Here is a 19359-nt window from a genome sequence, read left to right as displayed (position 1 = left end):
CCGACCACGGAAATATGGTTTTCCCAACGAAATCTGTTAATTTGTTATTATTATTTTTTTTTTTAAAATTATAAATTTACGTTTAGCTAAAAAGAATTGACATATTAAACTTGTTATACATACTTCTAAATTCGTAACTTTTATCTAAAAAAAAATTTTCGACGTTATAGTCGACTAAACGCGGATTCTTATTTTATATTTTATTATGTCGCGTTAATTAATAAAAAGATTTTGTTTTCACTTTCATTTTGTTCTAAATATATACTTATAACCATAAGTATTGGTCACATAAAGTTAATTGTACCAGTTAAAAAAAATTAAAAGAAACCCAAAGAATATAAATTATAACATAATTAAAATTAGTAAAATTAAATTGTGCAATTAAACTCAAGTGTTTTCATTATAGCTAAAGACATTTTAAAAATTAGCTATAAACAATTGCAACTGAAACATTTCGTCCAAAACTTGAAATAAAAGATTCAACATTTGGCACACTCGCGTTTTTCCACAAAAATACACAACAGTTTGTTCTTAAAATATTTTGTATTATATTTTGTATTGTATTATTTATAAAATAAAAGTAAAACAAAAACAAAAACAAATGAGATGGAAAAGAAAATAAAACGAAAATGCAGCAAATTAGGCTTTCAATAAATATTTTTTTAATTAATTTTTTTTTTTTTTATATTTATTTTAATTTTTAATTAAATTTTTTTTTTATTAGCAAACTTATTTTTAAATTTTTTTTTTATTAGCAAACTTATTTTGTTGCGAATGTCTTAGTCTGTTATTAAAATATTTTTACCACTCAACAATTATGTAGAAGTAGTTATATATATATATATATGCGTATAAATTTTTATTATTTTTAATATCAAACATTAACTTATAAAATTTCTTTTCATATTATTATTTTTTTATTAATATAGAAAAAATATAAGTACAACAATTTTTGAATCGGAGAAAATGTTTACCACATTGTTTCCCCATACATTACAATGTTAACTTTACGAGAAAGAGTAACATAATAATAATAATAATAGAAAGCTTGCAACAATACATATACATACAAATATCAATGTTCATATGGTTAAATAAAAGATCTTTTATTTTATATACACATAATTTTGTATCGATATTTAAACAAGAACAGTTAAATATCAATGGGTGAACGCAATTTTGTAGAGATTTTTTTTTTTCGAAATCAATACGAAAACTCAGGTTCACAAAATCTAAATTTTGTGAGGAAAATTTTAGGGAGGAGAAAAAAAAAAAAAAATTTATTTAAATTATATTAATACCAAATACATATTTAATATATTATTGGATTCATAATAACAAAATAAAAAAAAAATGTATAAAACACACGTATCTCGAAAAATCCCGAGTTGCAAAAACTCAGTCACTCACATTCGTAATAAAGAAAGAAAAACAACAAAAAACAAATCCAACTGTATATAACGTCAACTGATACAATGTTCTAACGAGTATAAAAACTCTGTAGGTCCACATTTACATACCGACACTGTTCACTATTGACGTTCACAGCGATAAACTAAATATTCATAAAAAAAACTCTGCGAAGAAATAAACAGTCATTACCTCCATGTGGCTACTGTTACACATTTAGCCCACACAAGACAAAACAAAACAAACAAAAAAACGCAACGATTATTATTATGACGAAGCATTAAAAAGAAATTGTGACATACAAATATATCAAACAACCAAACAAACGAACACAGCGAGAATAATTCATGTCAATTGACACGAAAACCCGCAAACAAAATTTTCTAAAACAACACTAGTAAACAAGATTTTCTAAATAAATATGTATGCGTTTATTTAGCACATTTTTTTTTTTTTTAAAAATGAATATAATTCAATAAATAAATTATAAATGATCAATAAAAAAAAATTTAAATGATGCTTACCTGCATCCTACCGGCTGCGCCAATTTGTTGTGGTTCTACTTTTGACAGTAAAACACAAGGGATAAGGTTCAATTTCATTTATTGATAAGAAAAATCTTGCTTAGTTCTACTCCTAAACACTGTCGTTGTTTTGCTATTTCCGACCTGTTGCTGCTGGTGTTGTGCTGCTTATACCTCTGCACTTCTGATGCCGACCTGTTGCTGCTGGTGTTGTGCTGCTTATACCTCTGCACTTCTGATGCCGACCTGTTGCTGCTGGTGTTGTTGCTTCCAGCTTAGTGGTTGTTGTGATTATTTCTGCTGCAGTTGTTTGCCGAGTCAATTTTTAGTAAAGAATTTGTTTATTGATTGATTAAATGCTGCTGAAGGAGAACAAGTTTTAGAGTAACGATATTTGCTTTTCAGCCGTCACAAGACGTTTCGTTGTTTTATATTTTTATAAAATTGTGTTTCTACGTCTTTCAAACATTTTAGTTCACTTTTATCAACTCTTCAACTTTAGATGGTTTTGATTCAACTTATGGTTGTTGTCTGTCACTCACAGAATTAAATTTATTTCACTTTCTTTTATTGCTTAGTTTCAACACTTTTCTATTTTAAAAGTTTCATTTCCGAGTTTTCTTTTCCGTTTGTCGATTTGAGTCAAATTTTAAGAACACTACCAATGATTTTTATCAATTTTCCGGCACAACTTTTAAACCTCTTCCGGAGATCCACGAACCAGTTCTTTTTTTGGTGGTAAAGCAGCAACTGAATTACAAAAGTGTCTGTACTTTTGCGTTAGCTTCGAAAATAGCGTGTTTGCTGGTCACGTTTTGTAGTGTCAGCATATTCCACGCTCGCGTTGTGGGATCATTGCTTTCTGCATGGTCTTATGCTACTGCATCGTAACATGAGACTTAGTGCGAAGGCTATTCTTGCATTTTTATTTAATAACGGTCAAACCGTTTATCACACACCCTATTGTATGTGTGCCCACAACAGTATTCGGAGCAAGTTAAGGTCCGTATTCGGAGCAAATAAGGACCTAAACTTTCTCAAGTTGGAAATAATTGTACGTTTTGAGATGGTATTAGTGCAATTTCTGAGAGTGTGTTTGTTATTTTGTGTTGTGCTCATTTAAGTTTCCGTTCTATATAAAATCTTCTTTGATTTATATTTTCTTAAATATTTTTTGAGCGTATAAAACATTATTTCTAATATAATATTGAAATAATATCATTAAATGCTGTTATGATGTGTAATTATTAATAAAGACCGAAGCTACTACCAATTTACTTTTTTATACGGCAACACTCAAGTGGTGAATGATGAATTATATTTCTCTGCATAGGCAAATTTTTCAAATTTAGTGCTGAAAATTCTATTCATGGGGGAGGATGTACGCGCATTCGCTGTAAATTTATGTGATGAATGTACGTATTTTTAATTTGCATGCATTTCTAACTGATCAGTAACGATAAATCTGTTGATGGGTGAGGATGTACGCGCATTCGCTTCAAATGTATGAGGTGAATGACGCGTATTATTCATTTACATACAATACTGTATGAATAGATTTATATGAATTTTTTAAATAGGAATATTTTTATATGCAATTTAATAAAAAAGTATTTTATAAATATTGAAAGATTTTTAATTTACCATCATATTTATAAAATATATTTATTAATAAATATTAAAGTATTTAAGAATATTAGCAGGGTTTAATTAAAAGAAGTACAAGTTGTACTCATAATTTATTATTTTTAAGAATTGAAATAATAATAACAATCATTTAATAAACACACATATTTATTAAAGGCATTTGTTTAAAACAATATATATTATTTGCGTATATAATGAATAATATTTATAAAAAATAAATTGTCTTTTTTGAATAATGTACTAAAAATATGTTCAATATGATATTAAAATCTGAGACTAGATAATTGTACTGGCTAATTATAAATATTATATAATATCTTTACATGTAAAAAATTAAAATTTAAAAACATTATTAAAAACAAATGTATAGCATTTTACTTAATAAAAAAATAAAATTGTGATATAGTAGTTAATTTTGAAAAATATTCTTATAATAATAACATGAAATTATGTGAATTTTTATTCAGAAAACACAAGTGAAGGTGTAAATTATATTATAAATAATTATAAAAAATATTTTATTTTTTCAAAGAAACTTATTCACTACTTTTTATAACTCAGTTTGATTTGACTACGTTTTTCAGTTTTTGGCGCATTTCTCCTGTCAAAATAACTAAACAAAACCCAATTTGCGCTCTTCATATTGCTCTTTCGTAATAAAAAAAATTAAGACCGTTCATGGTGGTGAAAAGTTCCGTTCGGGATTGTGAAACTTTTCAGTCGTGGTGGGTCGAATTGCAGCAACAAAACAACGTGCTTGGTTTGGTAGTAGTAAATTATTTTAAGAGTGAGTTGGTTGGTTTTTTTTTGTTTACATTTAAGTTGCCGTTCTTGTACAAGTATTCTTTGGCCGTGACCATTCATCAGGGATAACAACGTTGCTAGTGCGGTACTTACACTGGTCTCAAGTAATGTGATTGCTGTTATAATTCGTTAATATGATGAATGGGGATTTAATTAAATTTGTAAATGATGAGAAGAATGTGCAAGTAAATTTTAGGAAAGCTGGGGACAAATTAATGGAGAAGGTATATAACTTTTTTTTATTTATTGCTGTTAAAATGTGTATCCTAATTTATTATAAAACTTCAAAAAAAAACGTAAGCAGAATCAGTTCACTAGTGAGGAAAATCTGGGTTTACATTCGCCATTACACTCTAATGTGGAAAATGCATTAAAGAATTCCAAAAAAAATGAGATACGACGGAAAAGAGACAAAAGTTCGAAGTCTATTCACAAAAAACGAAGAAAGTATTCTGATTCAAGCAATGGAAGTTATGTTGAAAGTTCTAATAATGTGACTTTTAATAAAAAAATAAATATTAAGAGCCAAAGCAAAGAAAAAATTTCAGATGCAAATTCAGATGATCAATGGATGGAGAAAAAACAAAACGATAATAAAAAATATTTTGATGAATTTAAGCAGGATAGTTGGATGACAGATGCACTATTGTTGAAAACTTTCACACATGATCGGAAAGGAAATGGAGTGAAAAACAAAGAGTCATACGAGAAATATGATCCAACTAAAAATAAAAAAGAACTGAATCCTTATTGGAAATCTAGTGGCGTTGGGTTACCTTCTTTTCAAAAGCCTCCAAAAGACAGTGTTGAAGATGAACGTAAACAAATATTCGAAACATCTTCAAAAAGATGTGATCATCTGCAAATCGAAAATAAAAATTGGTACAAAAAAAATCATAATAAATTACCAAGTATTGAAGCAGTTTTACCTAAAACAGATTTTACAAAATCCATAGATACGTCGGATTGTTTAGCAGGAAATAGCAATGAGCTTGCCACAAGTAATTTAAAATTTTCAAACAAAGATCATTTTCCCATAAATGACAGTACTGCAAATATTACAGAATTATATCAAAAGGAAGACTTTGTAACAGATAGTCACATAAATGCATTAGCGGCTAAAATTTTGAAAGCTGAAATCATTGGAAATGTAGAAGACATAGTAGAATTAAAAAAAAAAATGGAAGCAGCGCGTAAAATCAAAAAAACTATTACTGATACGCAGTTGTGCGCAGCTCATAAGATAAATGTCAAAAGCTCCAAAAATATTTTACCTGCAATGGTTAACAATTGTGGAAGTATAAAACCAGTCTCTCAAACTAAAGATCGTAGGATTATGTACTACGGCAGAAAACAAAACATACAAGCTGCAATTCCAGATGATAAATATGCTGTTAAAAAAAGGGTAGATCTTAATATTATTTATAATTAACAATGATTTCTTACTAAGTTTATGTATATTATATTTCTTTTAAGTTTGAAGGTAAAATTTCTTTTACACCAACGGATTTCAAAATGTTATTACCTAATATTGGAAGTAAGGGTAAAAATCAAGAACGGGACATACAACACAAAGCAATCAATGTCCAACATAATTTAATATCTTGTGTACATAACTGTCGTAGATGTCTTGATTCTAAACAAAACGATAAAAATCTGATAATATCAATTGGTGAAAAAGTTTATTTAGCCCTTCCATGGTATATAGGTCTTCAAAATGGACATTGTATAATTATTCCTTATCAGCATGTAAGTTATTCAACGCAGTTAGATGAAGAGGTATGGGAAGAAATCAATTGCTTCAGGAAATCATTAAGTGAAATGTTTGCTACACAAAATAAGGATGTCATATTCTTTGAAATTGCTAATAAATTACACCGTGGTTCACATTTGGGTATTCATTGTATACCAATTGATAAAAAAAAATCTGAAATTGCACCTTTTTACTTTAAAAAAGCGATTGAAGAATCTGAAGATACCTGGTGTGTGAATAAACAATTAATATACTTACGTAAGAAGGGGCTCCAGAGAAGCATACCCAAAGGTTTATCATATTTTTGGGTTAACTTCGGTATGGATTTTGGCTTTGCTCATGTCATTGAGGATGAAAAACGCTTTCCTTCGAATTTTGCACAGGTTTGTTATACAGTTAAACAAAAAAAAAATTATGTTTATTTTTTTAGGAAATACTTGGAGGTATATTGGAGCTTGACCCAAGTAAATGGCGGAAATTAGAAAGGGAACGAAATATTATACTGAAAGTTAAGAGATTTGTCGATTGCTGGAAAAAATTTGACTTCACTTTGAATTTGAATTAAAAATAATCAATCAAACTATGCTTGTCATAAATTCAATAAATGTCTTCTTGCATTTCATTTTGTATAAGCGCTTTTTAATAGTTGAAAAAAAGTTTAAAGTTGGCTTGTGATATTTTGCCTGACAAAAGATATTGATATTGGACTTAAATAATCATTCCACAGTGCTTTTTCGTATTACAAAAGCGCCCTCACAAAAAGTCTAAAATACATATGAGAACAGAGGGTCATATACATTTAATTCGTTTTGTACCGTAGAATTCGTATTTGTTATAAATGTTATAAATAATAAGAACAAATAAGTTGATACTGGCAATACTATTCTTTCTCATGCATCTTGTGCATTTCGTTTTCATATACCTTCTTTATTTTTAGTCTTAATAAACGATTCAACTTAACAGGTTATGGGCCTATTGATATGCGGATAAAACAAAAATGTTGAATACTTCGGGTATTTACATTGAACGACTACGGGGTCGGGAAAATTTCGATGTCTGGAAAAGACAAATGAAATCGTGTTTAATTATTAAAGGATACTGGAAAGTTGTGGAAAGTGGTGTAACATCAGAAAAAGATGATGATACAAACGATCGTGCATTAGCAGAAATTACACTTATGGTGGACCCAAATAATTACAGCCACATTGCAACGGCAAAAACAGCAAAAGATGCTTGGTTTGCGCTTATGAACGCATATGAGGACAAAGGTTTAACAAGAAAGGTAGAATTATTGAAACAACTTGTAAATACAAAATTAGAAAACTGCAAATCAGTGCAGGAATACCTAAATGAAATAATAATGACGGCTTTGAAAGTAAACAGCGCTGGACTCAATATTGATGATGAGCTCACAGCGTCTTTAATACTTGCAGGTCTGCCTGAAGAGCTTAAACCATTAGTGATGACTGTCGAAAATTGTAAAGACAAATTAACAGTCGATAAAGTCAAAAATTTATTAATGCAAGACTCCAAGTTTGATAATAATGAAACAAATTCGGCTTTGTATAGTGGTAACGTGCATAAGAAAAAATTTGTATATAAAAACACATGTCATAATTGCAAAAAAGAGGGGCATTATGCTAAAAACTGTCCAAATAAAACCACATATTACAGAAAAAATAAGCCGAATAACGGAAGCAAAGAAGACGATAAAATTTTATTTGCAGTAAAAAGAGACAATATGCAAACGTGCATTAAAGCTGTAAAATTAGAATGCGAAAAAAATCAAGAAAACATTTTGAAGAATTGGTATGTCGATTCTGGCGCGACTAACCACATGACAAACGACGAAAGTTTTTTATTTAATATTCGAAAGATAAATAACCAATCAATAGTTGTTGCAAATAAAAGTGAAATGTCTGTTAAGAGCGTTGGTGATATGAAAATAGTTCTCTTAGGTGAACACAAATTAAATGCAACTCTTAAGAATGTTGAATATGTGCCAAATTTATGTGCGAATTTTTTGTCAGTGCAACAAATGATAAAAACAGATAAAAGAATAGTGTTCGAAAAAGACATGTAAAATTTTTGACAGCAAACGCAATTTAATGTCAACTGCGGTATTAAACAATAGTTTATACAAATTAAAATGCGTGCCATTACATACGAACAAAAACATGAACAATGCTAAATCACTGATGGTCAAAAATGATTTTAACGTTTGGCATCGCAGAATGGGACATATTTGCAACCAAAGTTTGGCTGATGTCAAAATGCTTTGTAATAGTGTTAATTTTGATAAATTCACATCCGAGAAATGTGTGGTGTGTGTAGAATCAAAACAAACCAGAAAGTTAAATAAAAATGAAGGTACGCGGGCAACAGAATTATTAGAACTAGTGCACTCCGACGTACTTGGACCCTTACAAACAAAATCATTTTCTGGTGCACAATATTTATTAACATTCATTGATGATTACTCAAGAAAGTTATTTGTATTTCCAATTAAAGAAAAATCCGACGTTTTCAATAAATTTATTGATTTTAAAAATATGGTTGAAAATCAATGTTCTAAAAAGATAAAAACGCTACGCACGGATAACGGACGCGAATATATTAATAGAAATTTCTCGAATTTTTTAAAAAAATGTGGAATAATTCATCAAACAACAGCACCATATACACCAAAACAAAACGGAGTCGCGGAAAGAATGAACCGTACAATTGTTGAACGTATACGCTGTATGTTAACGGACAGTGGTTTAAACGAGCAATATTGGGCAGAAGCAGCTATGACTGCCACATATATTATAAATAGAATACCATGTCGAGAAAAACAAAATTGTCCTGAAGAAATTTGGAGCAATAAAAAACTAACTCTCAAACACTTACGTGTATTTGGATGCCTAGCTATGGTGCATATACCTAAAGAAAAGCGCACTAAACTTGACCCAAAATCAATAAAGTGTATTATGGCCGGATACTGTGAAAATAGTAAAGCATCATCATCATCATCAGCGTTACAGCTCGGGGTGAGCTTTAGCTGCATCAACCAGCTTTCTCCATTCTGCTTTGCATGATGTTTTAGATCTCCACCTTTGTATACCCATTTTCCTGATGTCTTCAGTCACGTTGTCGAGCCATCTTATACGCGGTCTACCTCTGCTGCGGTCATTATACGGCGTGAAATGGAGTATTCGCTTTTGTGGTCTATCGTCCGGCATTCTCATGACGTGTCCTAACCATCTCAAGCGTTGCGACTTTGCGAACTTCACCACATCTTCACCATCACAAAGTTGTAGTAGTTCAGCATTCGTACGCCGACGAAATTCTTCTTGATTCAGGCGGATGGGACCATAAATCTTTCTCAGCACCTTTCTTTCGAATGTTCTAATTTGGTTTTCATCTGCTGTCGTTAGAGTCCACGTTTCGGCCCCATAGCATAATACCGGGCGGACGATTGCCTTGTAAGCGTGTAGTTTGGCACTTCTGGTCACGATTTTAGATTTGAAGATTTTCGCGTGTCCGTAATAACTTCTGTTTGCTGCTACAATTCTGTCTTGTATACTAACACTGATTTCATTGTTTTTATTAATAAGGACACCCAAGTATTTGGCGCTTTCAACTTCTTCAAACGTAAACTCACTAACTTGAATTCTCTAAAATTCTGAATGCTCTAAAATTCGGCTGTGCATGTTTCTTCCAACCCTCATATATTTTGTTTTGTTCTCATTAATGTTTAGCCCAACGATCTTAGCTCTGAGTTGTAAGTCGATGAACTTTTCTTTCATATAGTGAAGTGATCTGCTTAGGATGGCTATGTCATCTGCGTAGGCAATGGTCAGTGATGTTTTGTTGAATATGTTCCCTGTTGCCACCAGTGACTTAATAGCATCGTGAACGACTAGGTTGAAAATGGTAATTGAAAGCGAGTCACCTTGCTTCACTCCACTTTTAATTTCAAAGGCATCTGTTAAACTGTCTTGCACTATCATTTTTCCAGTCGTATTGCACAATGTAATCATTATTAGTTTTATGAGCTTCTGATTGATCCCGAGTGATTGTAGAGCATCCTGTATCATTTTTCTATCGATGCTGTCAAATGCTTGTTTGAAGTCGATGAAAAGGATATGCACTACTGCATTGAACTCATAACTCATTTCCAAGTTCTGTTTAAGCAGGAATATTTGATCGGTCGTTGAACGATTCGGTCTGAAGCCCCCTTGGTATTCACCTAAGATTTCCTCCGCTGCATTCTTTAGTCGCTTGTTTAAAATGCATGTAAAAATTTTGTAACATGAGCTTAACAACGTTATGCCTCGGTAGTTATTACAATCTAGTTTGTCACCTTTTTTGTGCAGTGGTACTACTACGCCAGTGAGCCACGCTTCCGGCAGCCTTTCTTCAGCCCAGACACGCTTGATTAATGTAAACAGCTCTATTTTTGCGCTTTCTCCGCAATGTTTAATGAGCTCTGCTGATATACTATCTTCACCGGGTGATTTTCCGTTTTTCATTTGCTTTATGGCTTCTGTAAATTCCTCAAGGCTGGGTTCAGGTTCTTGTCCTGTACTTGTAGCTAAGTCTGTTAAGGATAGGTTATTACTTTCCGAACCAATGTTGAAAAGTTCTTGAAAATGTTCCTGCCATCTTTTGATAATGCCCTCTTTTTCTACTAGTAGTTCCCCATCTTTGTCTTTACACATGTTGATTCGCGCTTGAAAACCCTTTGTTTGATGCTTGATGTTGTGGAAGAAACCTTTACCATTTCGATCTGCAAAATCTCTATTGATGTTTAGGATTTCTCTATTGACGGCTTCTTTTTTTTTTCTTTTGCATATTATATTTGCTATTTTTCGTTTGTTTTTGTAGTTGTTTTGATTAGTAGTGCTGTTGTCATTTAACATTTGCTCCCTGGCTACCTAGCTTCCACTGCGACTGCACAGTCGTTATCAAACCAATTGTTGTGTCTACGATTTCTTTTCACACCAACGGTTTCTTCTGCTGCTTTTGTGATTGAATTTGCAAAAACTTTCCAATGCTCATTTATATTGGTATAGTTCGTGATATGTCTAATGTTTTTGTGTGGAAAATGCGTGCTGCTAATGTACATACCGGAGCCAGTTGCGAGCTGACATAACCGTTTACCATTGTCTGATGACACGGTGTGTAGTGAGTGTAAGCCAGCTACATTAGAAATGTATTGTTCTCTTCCAATTTTTGCATTGAAGTCTCCAAGTAATATTTTTGTATCATGTGATGGAATTTTGCTCAATGTCTCGTCTAAGTCTGTATAAAAGGTCTCTTTAGCGATATCATCTGCGTCTTCTGTTGGAGCATAGGCATTTATCAGCGTAAATTTGCTAAACATTCCTTTAAGGGAGATTACACATATTCTGTCATTTATTGGTCTGAAGCCCAAAAACGATTTTTCCACTCGTTTGTTAAGCAGAAATCCAGTCCCCGACCTACCAGACCTTTCAGCGTTACCACTAAAACGGAATTTTGTACCGTTGCATTCAATTTCACCACATCCTTGCCACCGTACTTCTTGGACCGCTAGCACGTCAACGTTGTACTTTTCCATTTGCTTAATTGTTTCTTGTAGTGCTCCTGCTCTCAGCAGCGTACGTACGTTCCATGTTCCCAGAATTATATCACGCTTCCGTTTTTTTTGACTTGTTTTATGTTTTTTGTTTGGTTGATGATGAGTCACAATATGTTTGACGAGGCGGGTTGTGAACCCAACGCTCAACCCTTTTGGCCCAGGGAGAGGACTGCACGATTTGTTTGTTCTCTGCTAGTATCCGATTTTCTTTTTCTTCTGTTCAAGTGTTTTGAGATACACGGGACAGTTTTTGTCAAGCACTGCATGATTTTCGTCAAGGCCCAAGCCTAGCTTCTCATTTGCACGTATACAATTTATGCATTTGTTAACCGGCTCCTCATTGCAATCGCGAGTGCGATGTCTTTGATGGCATTTACGGCAACATTCGTCATACCTGCAGTAAGGCGCTCTATGGTTGAAGCCCTGGCACTTGTAAGATATCATTAAATCCGTTCCATCGTAAATTTTACACTTTTCCCAGCCAATGTTTAGCTTTTCTGCTTCCATAGCTTTTGTAAAAGTATTCGAGTTCGTTTCAAATATTGCGTTGTAAAATACTTTATTATCTCGTTTTATTTCGTACATTTTTGCTAGTTTTAGTTCACAATCAGAGAGGCACTGATTTTGTTTTCGCAATTTTTCGATAATTTCCTGTTCGTTATATTTAAAACTGATTCTGGAGATAGTAAATCGTGGCTTAATAGAGTTTGGAACTTTTACTTCATAATTCTCGCTCATAGCGCCTTCTACAGCACATTTTATTTTTTCACGCTCGGAATCACTTTCTGCCTCAATAACAATGGTGCCGTTGTTTCTTTCGTAGATGTTAGCGATTTTCAAATTTTGATAAATTCACATCCGAGAAATGTGTGGTGTGTGTAGAATCAAAACAAACCAGAAAGTTAAATAAAAATGAAGGTACGCGGGCAACAGAATTATTAGAACTAGTGCACTCCGACGTACTTGGACCCTTACAAACAAAATCATTTTCTGGTGCACAATATTTATTAACATTCATTGATGATTACTCAAGAAAGTTATTTGTATTTCCAAATAAAGAAAAATCCGACGTTTTCAATAAATTTATTGATTTTAAAAATATGGTTGAAAATCAATGTTCTAAAAAGATAAAAACGCTACGCACGGATAACGGACGCGAATATATTAATAGAAATTTCTCGAATTTTTTAAAAAAATGTGGAATAATTCATCAAACAACAGCACCATATACACCAAAACAAAACGGAGTCGCGGAAAGAATGAACCGTACAATTGTTGAACGTATACGCTGTATGTTAACGGACAGTGGTTTAAACGAGCAATATTGGGCAGAAGCAGCTATGACTGCCACATATATTATAAATAGAATACCATGTCGAGAAAAACAAAATTGTCCTGAAGAAATTTGGAGCAATAAAAAACTAACTCTCAAACACTTACGTGTATTTGGATGCCTAGCTATGGTGCATATACCTAAAGAAAAGCGCACTAAACTTGACCCAAAATCAATAAAGTGTATTATGGCCGGATACTGTGAAAATAGTAAAGCATATCGATTAATAAACCTACAAAACAAAAAAGTTATTATCAGTAGAGACGTGATTTTTTTTGAAAATGAAAAATATGTAGGAAAAAGTGATTCCCTAGGTATAGTTGTTCCTATTATACAAATTGAAAGTGACAATTCAGGGAAGAATATAGAGGAATGCGAATTGCCACTTAAAAATACTGAAAATGAAACCAAAAGTTCTGATGAACACTACAAAGTAATAGATAATACCTCTCCGGAATGCTCTGAGATTCAAGTAATATCCAACGAAGTGGAAGAAGAATCTGACATATGACGTTCGAAGAGAATAGCAAGCAAAAATTCGCCATATAATTTTTGTGCATTAGATTATATATCAAACGATCCTTGTTCATTTGAAGAAGCAATGTCGTCCAATAACTCTGATAAATGGAAAGCAGCTATGCAGAGTGAAATTGACTCGCTTTTACGGAACAAGACATGGAAACTTACTGAGTTGCCGGCTGGTAAAAAAGCAATCCCATCAAAATGGGTTTTTAAAACTAAATTAGATGCTCAAGGTACTCCGGTTTGCAGAAAAGCCAGACTAGTTGCAAAAGGTTTCGGACAAATAGAAGGCATTGAGTACACAGAAACATTTGCTCCGGTGGTGAGATATGAATCAATAAGGTTTCTATTAGCGCTCGCCGCCAAAAATGATTTGATTATACACCAAATGGATGCTGTTACAGCATATTTGAATGGAATTCTCGATGAAGAAATATACATGAAACAGCCGAAGGGTTTTAACGATAGCTCAGGCAAGGTATGTAAACTTCTACGTTCAATATATGGTCTCAAGCAATCAGGACGCGTTTGGAACGAAACTCTAAATCGAGAATTAGTTGCAATAGGGTTAAAGAGAAGCGAAGTTGACCAATGCATCTACTATAAAGTAAATAGTAAAAGTATAATGTATGTTTCAATTTATGTAGATGATATTCTAATTTTTGCAAACACTCTCAACGAAATTAACATTCTAAAAGGAACTCTAGCGAGTAAATTTGAAATGAAGGATATGGGGGAGGTTTCATCAATTTTAGGTATGAACATCACGCGTGAGGGTGATTGTATTAGAATCGATCAATCAGATTATATAGAAAATATTCTTAAAAGATTTGGCATGCTAGATTGTAATGCATCAGCAACTCCAGTCGACTGCAATCAAAAACTTTGCTCTGATATGTCACCAAAAGACAATGAACAAAAACAACAAATGGATCAGACTCCATACATGCAAGCTGTTGGCTGTTTACTATATGCTGCTCAAATTACGAGACCTGATATAAGTTATGCAGTCAATCTTCTAAGTAGATATAATTTAAATCCAGGAAATGCTCATTGGGAAGCAGTAAAGCGTGTTATGCGTTATCTCAAGGGAACCACGAAAATTGGACTCGTATACAAAAAGGAAAAGGATGGTATTAGGTTACTGCGACGCAGACTGGGCCGGTGATGTAGATAATCGACGCTCAACAACCGGTTACGTTTTTACCTTTCAATCTGGTGCCATATCCTGGGCTACTAAACGTCAAAAGACAGTTACGTTGTCTTCAACGGAAGCGGAGTATATGTCACTTGTCGCCGCTATACAAGAATCTATTTGGCTTAAACGACTGAATCTGTATCTGAACTTGTATTTGGCAATACAAACCACATAGTCATATACTGCGATAATAAAGGCGCAATTCAAGTAGCAACAAACAATTCACACTCAAATCGAACCAAACATGTAGACATAAAGGCAAAGTTTGTTCGTCAGAAGATAGAATCAAAGGAGATTGAAATAAAATATTTGCCAACAAACCAAATGATTGCAGACATACTAACAAAAGCTGTTACGAGACAAACGCTGAATTTTCTGATGAATGGTTTTGGTCTCGAATGAATTTATGGTTTAATAATATTGTAAACAACATGCATGAGCAAGACAGGAATTCTTTGTTCAGGAAAGGTGTTATAAATGTTATAAATAATAAGAACAAATAAGTTGATACTGGCAATACTATTCTTTCTCATGCATCTTGTGCATTTCGTTTTCATATACCTTCTTTATTTTTAGTCTTAATAAACGATTCAACTTAACAGTATTTATCTTTATATTATAACATTATGAAACTGCAAGTGTATAACTCAAACACAATAGTTACAAAGCATAGAATAAACAATTATGATCATGGAAGTTGGACATCCAGGAAGTTGCAATTAATACACCAAAAAACCAGTAATATTAATTTTTTGGTTATTGAATTAACCAAGATTTTATAAGAAAGAGAATAAATGTTTGGTACACAGCACAACTCGTAATACAATTTTTTATTAGCTTTAAATCGTTTATTTTTTTGACATTTACGTTACTATTATGTTTAATTAAAATTTATTATTGCTTGCACAAAATAAGTTGTAAAAATATAGGTTTATTATGAGGTTTTTGATTGGAAAATTTGTGGTAACTTTAATCTAGATTCACTTTTAGTGCAATTTTCATTTTCGATTGATAAATCTGTATAACACTCGGGATTAATGCATAACACTTGTAATGAACCCCTTTTGTTGGGGATGACTAAGTTAATGAAGGTTTATTTTAATAATGACACAAAACTAATTAATTATATCAAAATAATATCCCGTAGGAAATATGTGTTGTTAAAATTTTGTCAAAACAAGTTACATTAATTAAATAATTGAAAAACAATATGTCGTAATAAATATTTGTTTTGTTAATATTTTTTGACAAAAACAAATTACCGTAACTGAATTAATGCAAACCAATATCCCATAATGGATATTGTTTAATGGTTATAGTTATTGTCAATTTATTTTTGAATAGTTTATTTTTTAAGTAGGTTTATTTAATTTAGTTTTAAACCTAAGCTTAATAGAAAAGGTATCATTGAGTTGATCGGTGAAATTTGAAACAATTGTTTTTTTAATATTTTATATACAAATGTTTAGTCGTTTTCATTGACTATTTTATTTAGAATACAAGATTATACAACAAATACAAAACTACTTTACTAACAGAAAATTAACAATTCAATGTGCTTTTTGTTTAGCATTGGTAGGTGTGTTGTTTTCTTCAAAAGTGACAACCGCATATTTCTACGGGGTTGCCATATTGGTTGTACTGTTGCCCCAGTACCCCCCTTCCAGCATTGTCTATTATTAAAACCTCACCTGGTTTTTCTTTACGTGCGTGTGTAGGTTTTTCGTCACTTCCTTTGCCACTGCTTCTTTAGTAATAAAAGCAGGTTTGAGCCTTTCTGCTGAAACTGTGGTCTCTTTTTCAATAACAAACGTTCGGTCAGTTGGTCTACTGAGTACCTTAAAAGATCTAGTGTACGGTGGCTCCAACGGGCGACGAACAGAATCAGTCCTAAGCAGGACGTGTGAGCAGTTGTAGAGGTTTTTCAACACAAATGAAACATTGTTCCGGTGATGTGTTGCGAGAATTGGTCGCACTAATCGCATGTGTTTGCGAAAGTCTTCTATGAAAATCTGCGGGCTGGTGCATTGTTATTCGTCCTCAAAAAACTCGTTCGGTAGTCGAATCGGGGAACCATACAGCATCTCAGCAGCTGAACTTTGCAAATCTTCCTTGAAACACGTTCGTAGCCCTAGCAGGACTGATGGTAGTAATTCTATCCAGGATTCTTCTTCGTGACACAGTGCTGCTTTTAAGGAACGGTGCCAGCGTTCAATCATACCGTTTGCTTGTGGGTGGTATGACGTGGTGTGGACGTGTTTTGTTCCTATCATTTTTGTCAAGGCTTTGAAAAATGCTGATTCGAATTGCAGGCCTCGATCCGTTGTTATGGTTTGCGGGCATCCAAATCTCGCCACCGAGTTTGACCAAAAATCAGATACTATGGTGTTTGCAGTAATATCTTTTAAAAGTATAGCTTCAGGCCACCTTGAAAATCGATCAATCATTGTTAAACAATAGCGATAATGTGATATCGTGAATGTGATACCGTGAATTGATGCGAAAACTTTATGACGCAAAGATACTGGCACGTATGGTCGAATTATTCCTGTAGACACATCGCAGAACAAGGAATTATTGTCGTTGAAAACAATTGCTTGTAGCTTTAAAGATGTTTACCCGTGCAACAGCGTTTTTAATTCTTGATCGTTTTGTTGTTCCTCTGCAAAGGTTGATATATTGACAGCAGTTGGCAGCGATACAGCTGAAATACGAGAAAGAGCCCCTGCCACAGCATTGTCACTCCCAGATAGGTGTACAATGGTTGTCGAAAATTGGGAAATATAAACGAGGTGGCGGAGCTGCCGTGGTGGCGCCTTCTCTGGTTTTTGTTTGAAAGCATATATCAGCGATTTGTGGTCCGTTTTAATGACTAAAACTCTTGCCTCTAGGAGGTGTTTGAAAAAACGCATGGCGCTGTAGATAGCTAATAATTTTCCATCATAAGCGCAGTAATTTTTTTCAGTTGGTGAGAGTTTTTTTGAAAAAAACCCGAGTGGTGCCCAAGTGCCCTGGTCATATTGTTCTACGGCAGTGCCAATAGCAACGGCAGATGCATCACAGATGAGTGCCAGCTCGGCATCAGGTGAAGGATATGCAATTAGTGCAGCATTCGCAACGCTCTGCTAACAGTTATTAAACGCATCGAGACTTTCAGGGGTCTAAGAGATTTTTTGTTTGTCATTCTTTTTAATGTTTCGTACCAGATCACCAAGCTGTGCTTGATGTTGCGATGAGTTTGGTATGCAACGCCGGTAGTAATTCAGAACACCTAGAAAACGTGCTAGCTCACTGACTGTGTCAGGTTGTTTGTAATTCACTATTGCTTCAATGCGGTCCTGTGGTGGTCTAATGCCATTCTTGCTGACCGTGTAGCCCAGAAAGAGAATTTCCAATTTACCAAATTGACATTTATTGACATTTATCCTGAGTCTATGTTGGCGCAAAATGGTAAACACTGTTCGGAGATGATGTTCATGCTCCTCTATGGACGTTGAAGCTATGAGAATGTCGTCAATATAGCAATAAACGAAATCAAGGCCGCGAAAAATTTGGTCCATGAAACGTTGGAATGTCTGCGTCGTGTTTTTCAATCCGAACGGCAATGTACTGGAACTCAATCAGGCCAAAAGGTGTGCTCAAGGCAGTTTTTTGAATGTCGTCCTCTGCCATTGGGATTTGGTAATATGCTTTCACCAAGTCGAGTGCTGAAAACAGTGTTTTGATGTGCAACTTTTCTACAAAATCATGCACGTGAGCGATAGGATACTTGTCTGGTATCGTTATTGCGTTCAACTTTCGATAGTTACCACAAGCACTCCAGGCACCATTATTTTTCGCCACCATGTGTAGGGGACTTGCCCATGGACTTTTTGACAACCTCAAATACCTTGGTCCAGTAATAAAGTGATTTCGGCTTTTACCACAGCAAGTTTCTGTCCAGATCACCTTCTTGGACGATCAAACACAATGTTGCCTCTTGTTTCAATTTGATGAGTCACCACATGCTTTTGAGCTTCGGGAAGTGACTGTTTTAACACTGGTCGTGTAATATCAACGAATTCTTTGAGCAGATTGCTGAACTTGATTGTCTCCTCTATTGTAGATATGGTTGATGGCGGAGAAGCTGAAAGACCACCTCGTGTGTTAAGCTTCGTCGTCATGTCTATAAATTGTTTGCTTTTTAGATTAACTAACAAATGAAAATGATTTAAGAAATCAGCACCAATAATAGCAACTTTGACATCTGCGATGATAAATTGCCATCTAAATGATCTTCGTACACCTAGGTCTAATTCCATTGTGTTGTTGCCAAATGTGGTAATGAGAGTTTGGTTCGCTGTGTATAGTTGTAGCTCTCCTTGTGTTGTTTTGAATTTCACCAAATGCCGTGGCACTACTGATACAATTGAGTCCGAGTCAACCAAAAAACGAAAACATGATCTGCGATCGACGACAAAAATACGTTCACTATTTACATTGTGACCGAAAAGCTTCCGGAAATTTTAAATAAAACGCAAAATTCTTAATCTTCATCAATATTTATTTTATCTCCTTCAA

At 33.5% G+C, this 19359-nt stretch overlaps 2 protein-coding genes across 5 annotated transcripts; one reads left to right on the top strand and one right to left on the bottom strand.

Moving 5' to 3' along the window:
* Positions 1-4133: 4133 nt before the first annotated feature.
* LOC119668841 (CWF19-like protein 2 homolog) lies at positions 4134-8788 on the top strand. Of its 4 annotated transcripts, XM_038078502.1 has the most exons (5): positions 4136-4609; positions 4687-5386; positions 5450-5790; positions 5862-6521; positions 6569-8788. In XM_038078502.1, exons 1-5 carry the CDS (start codon positions 4520-4522, stop codon positions 6701-6703), a joined length of 1926 nt encoding a protein of 641 aa, XP_037934430.1. In that variant the 5' UTR covers positions 4136-4519; the 3' UTR covers positions 6704-8788. The 4 variants fall into 4 exon arrangements, with proteins under 4 accessions (XP_037934431.1, XP_037934430.1, XP_037934428.1 ...); XM_038078503.1 differs by having other exon boundaries at positions 4134-4609; positions 4687-5790; positions 6582-6717; XM_038078500.1 differs by having other exon boundaries at positions 4687-5790.
* Positions 8789-11056: 2268 nt separating this feature from the next.
* On the bottom strand, positions 11057-11725 carry LOC119686255 (craniofacial development protein 2-like). Its single transcript, XM_038100792.1, has one exon. It carries the CDS (start codon positions 11723-11725, stop codon positions 11057-11059), a length of 669 nt encoding a protein of 222 aa, XP_037956720.1.
* Positions 11726-19359: the final 7634 nt, after the last annotated feature.

This window comes from Teleopsis dalmanni, chromosome 1, assembly GCF_002237135.1.
Source record: "Teleopsis dalmanni isolate 2A chromosome 1, ASM223713v2, whole genome shotgun sequence".
Taxonomy (NCBI): domain Eukaryota; kingdom Metazoa; phylum Arthropoda; class Insecta; order Diptera; family Diopsidae; genus Teleopsis; species Teleopsis dalmanni.
The sequence above is the reverse complement of the archived record's forward strand: the minus strand, read 5'-3'. Positions and strand labels throughout refer to the sequence as shown.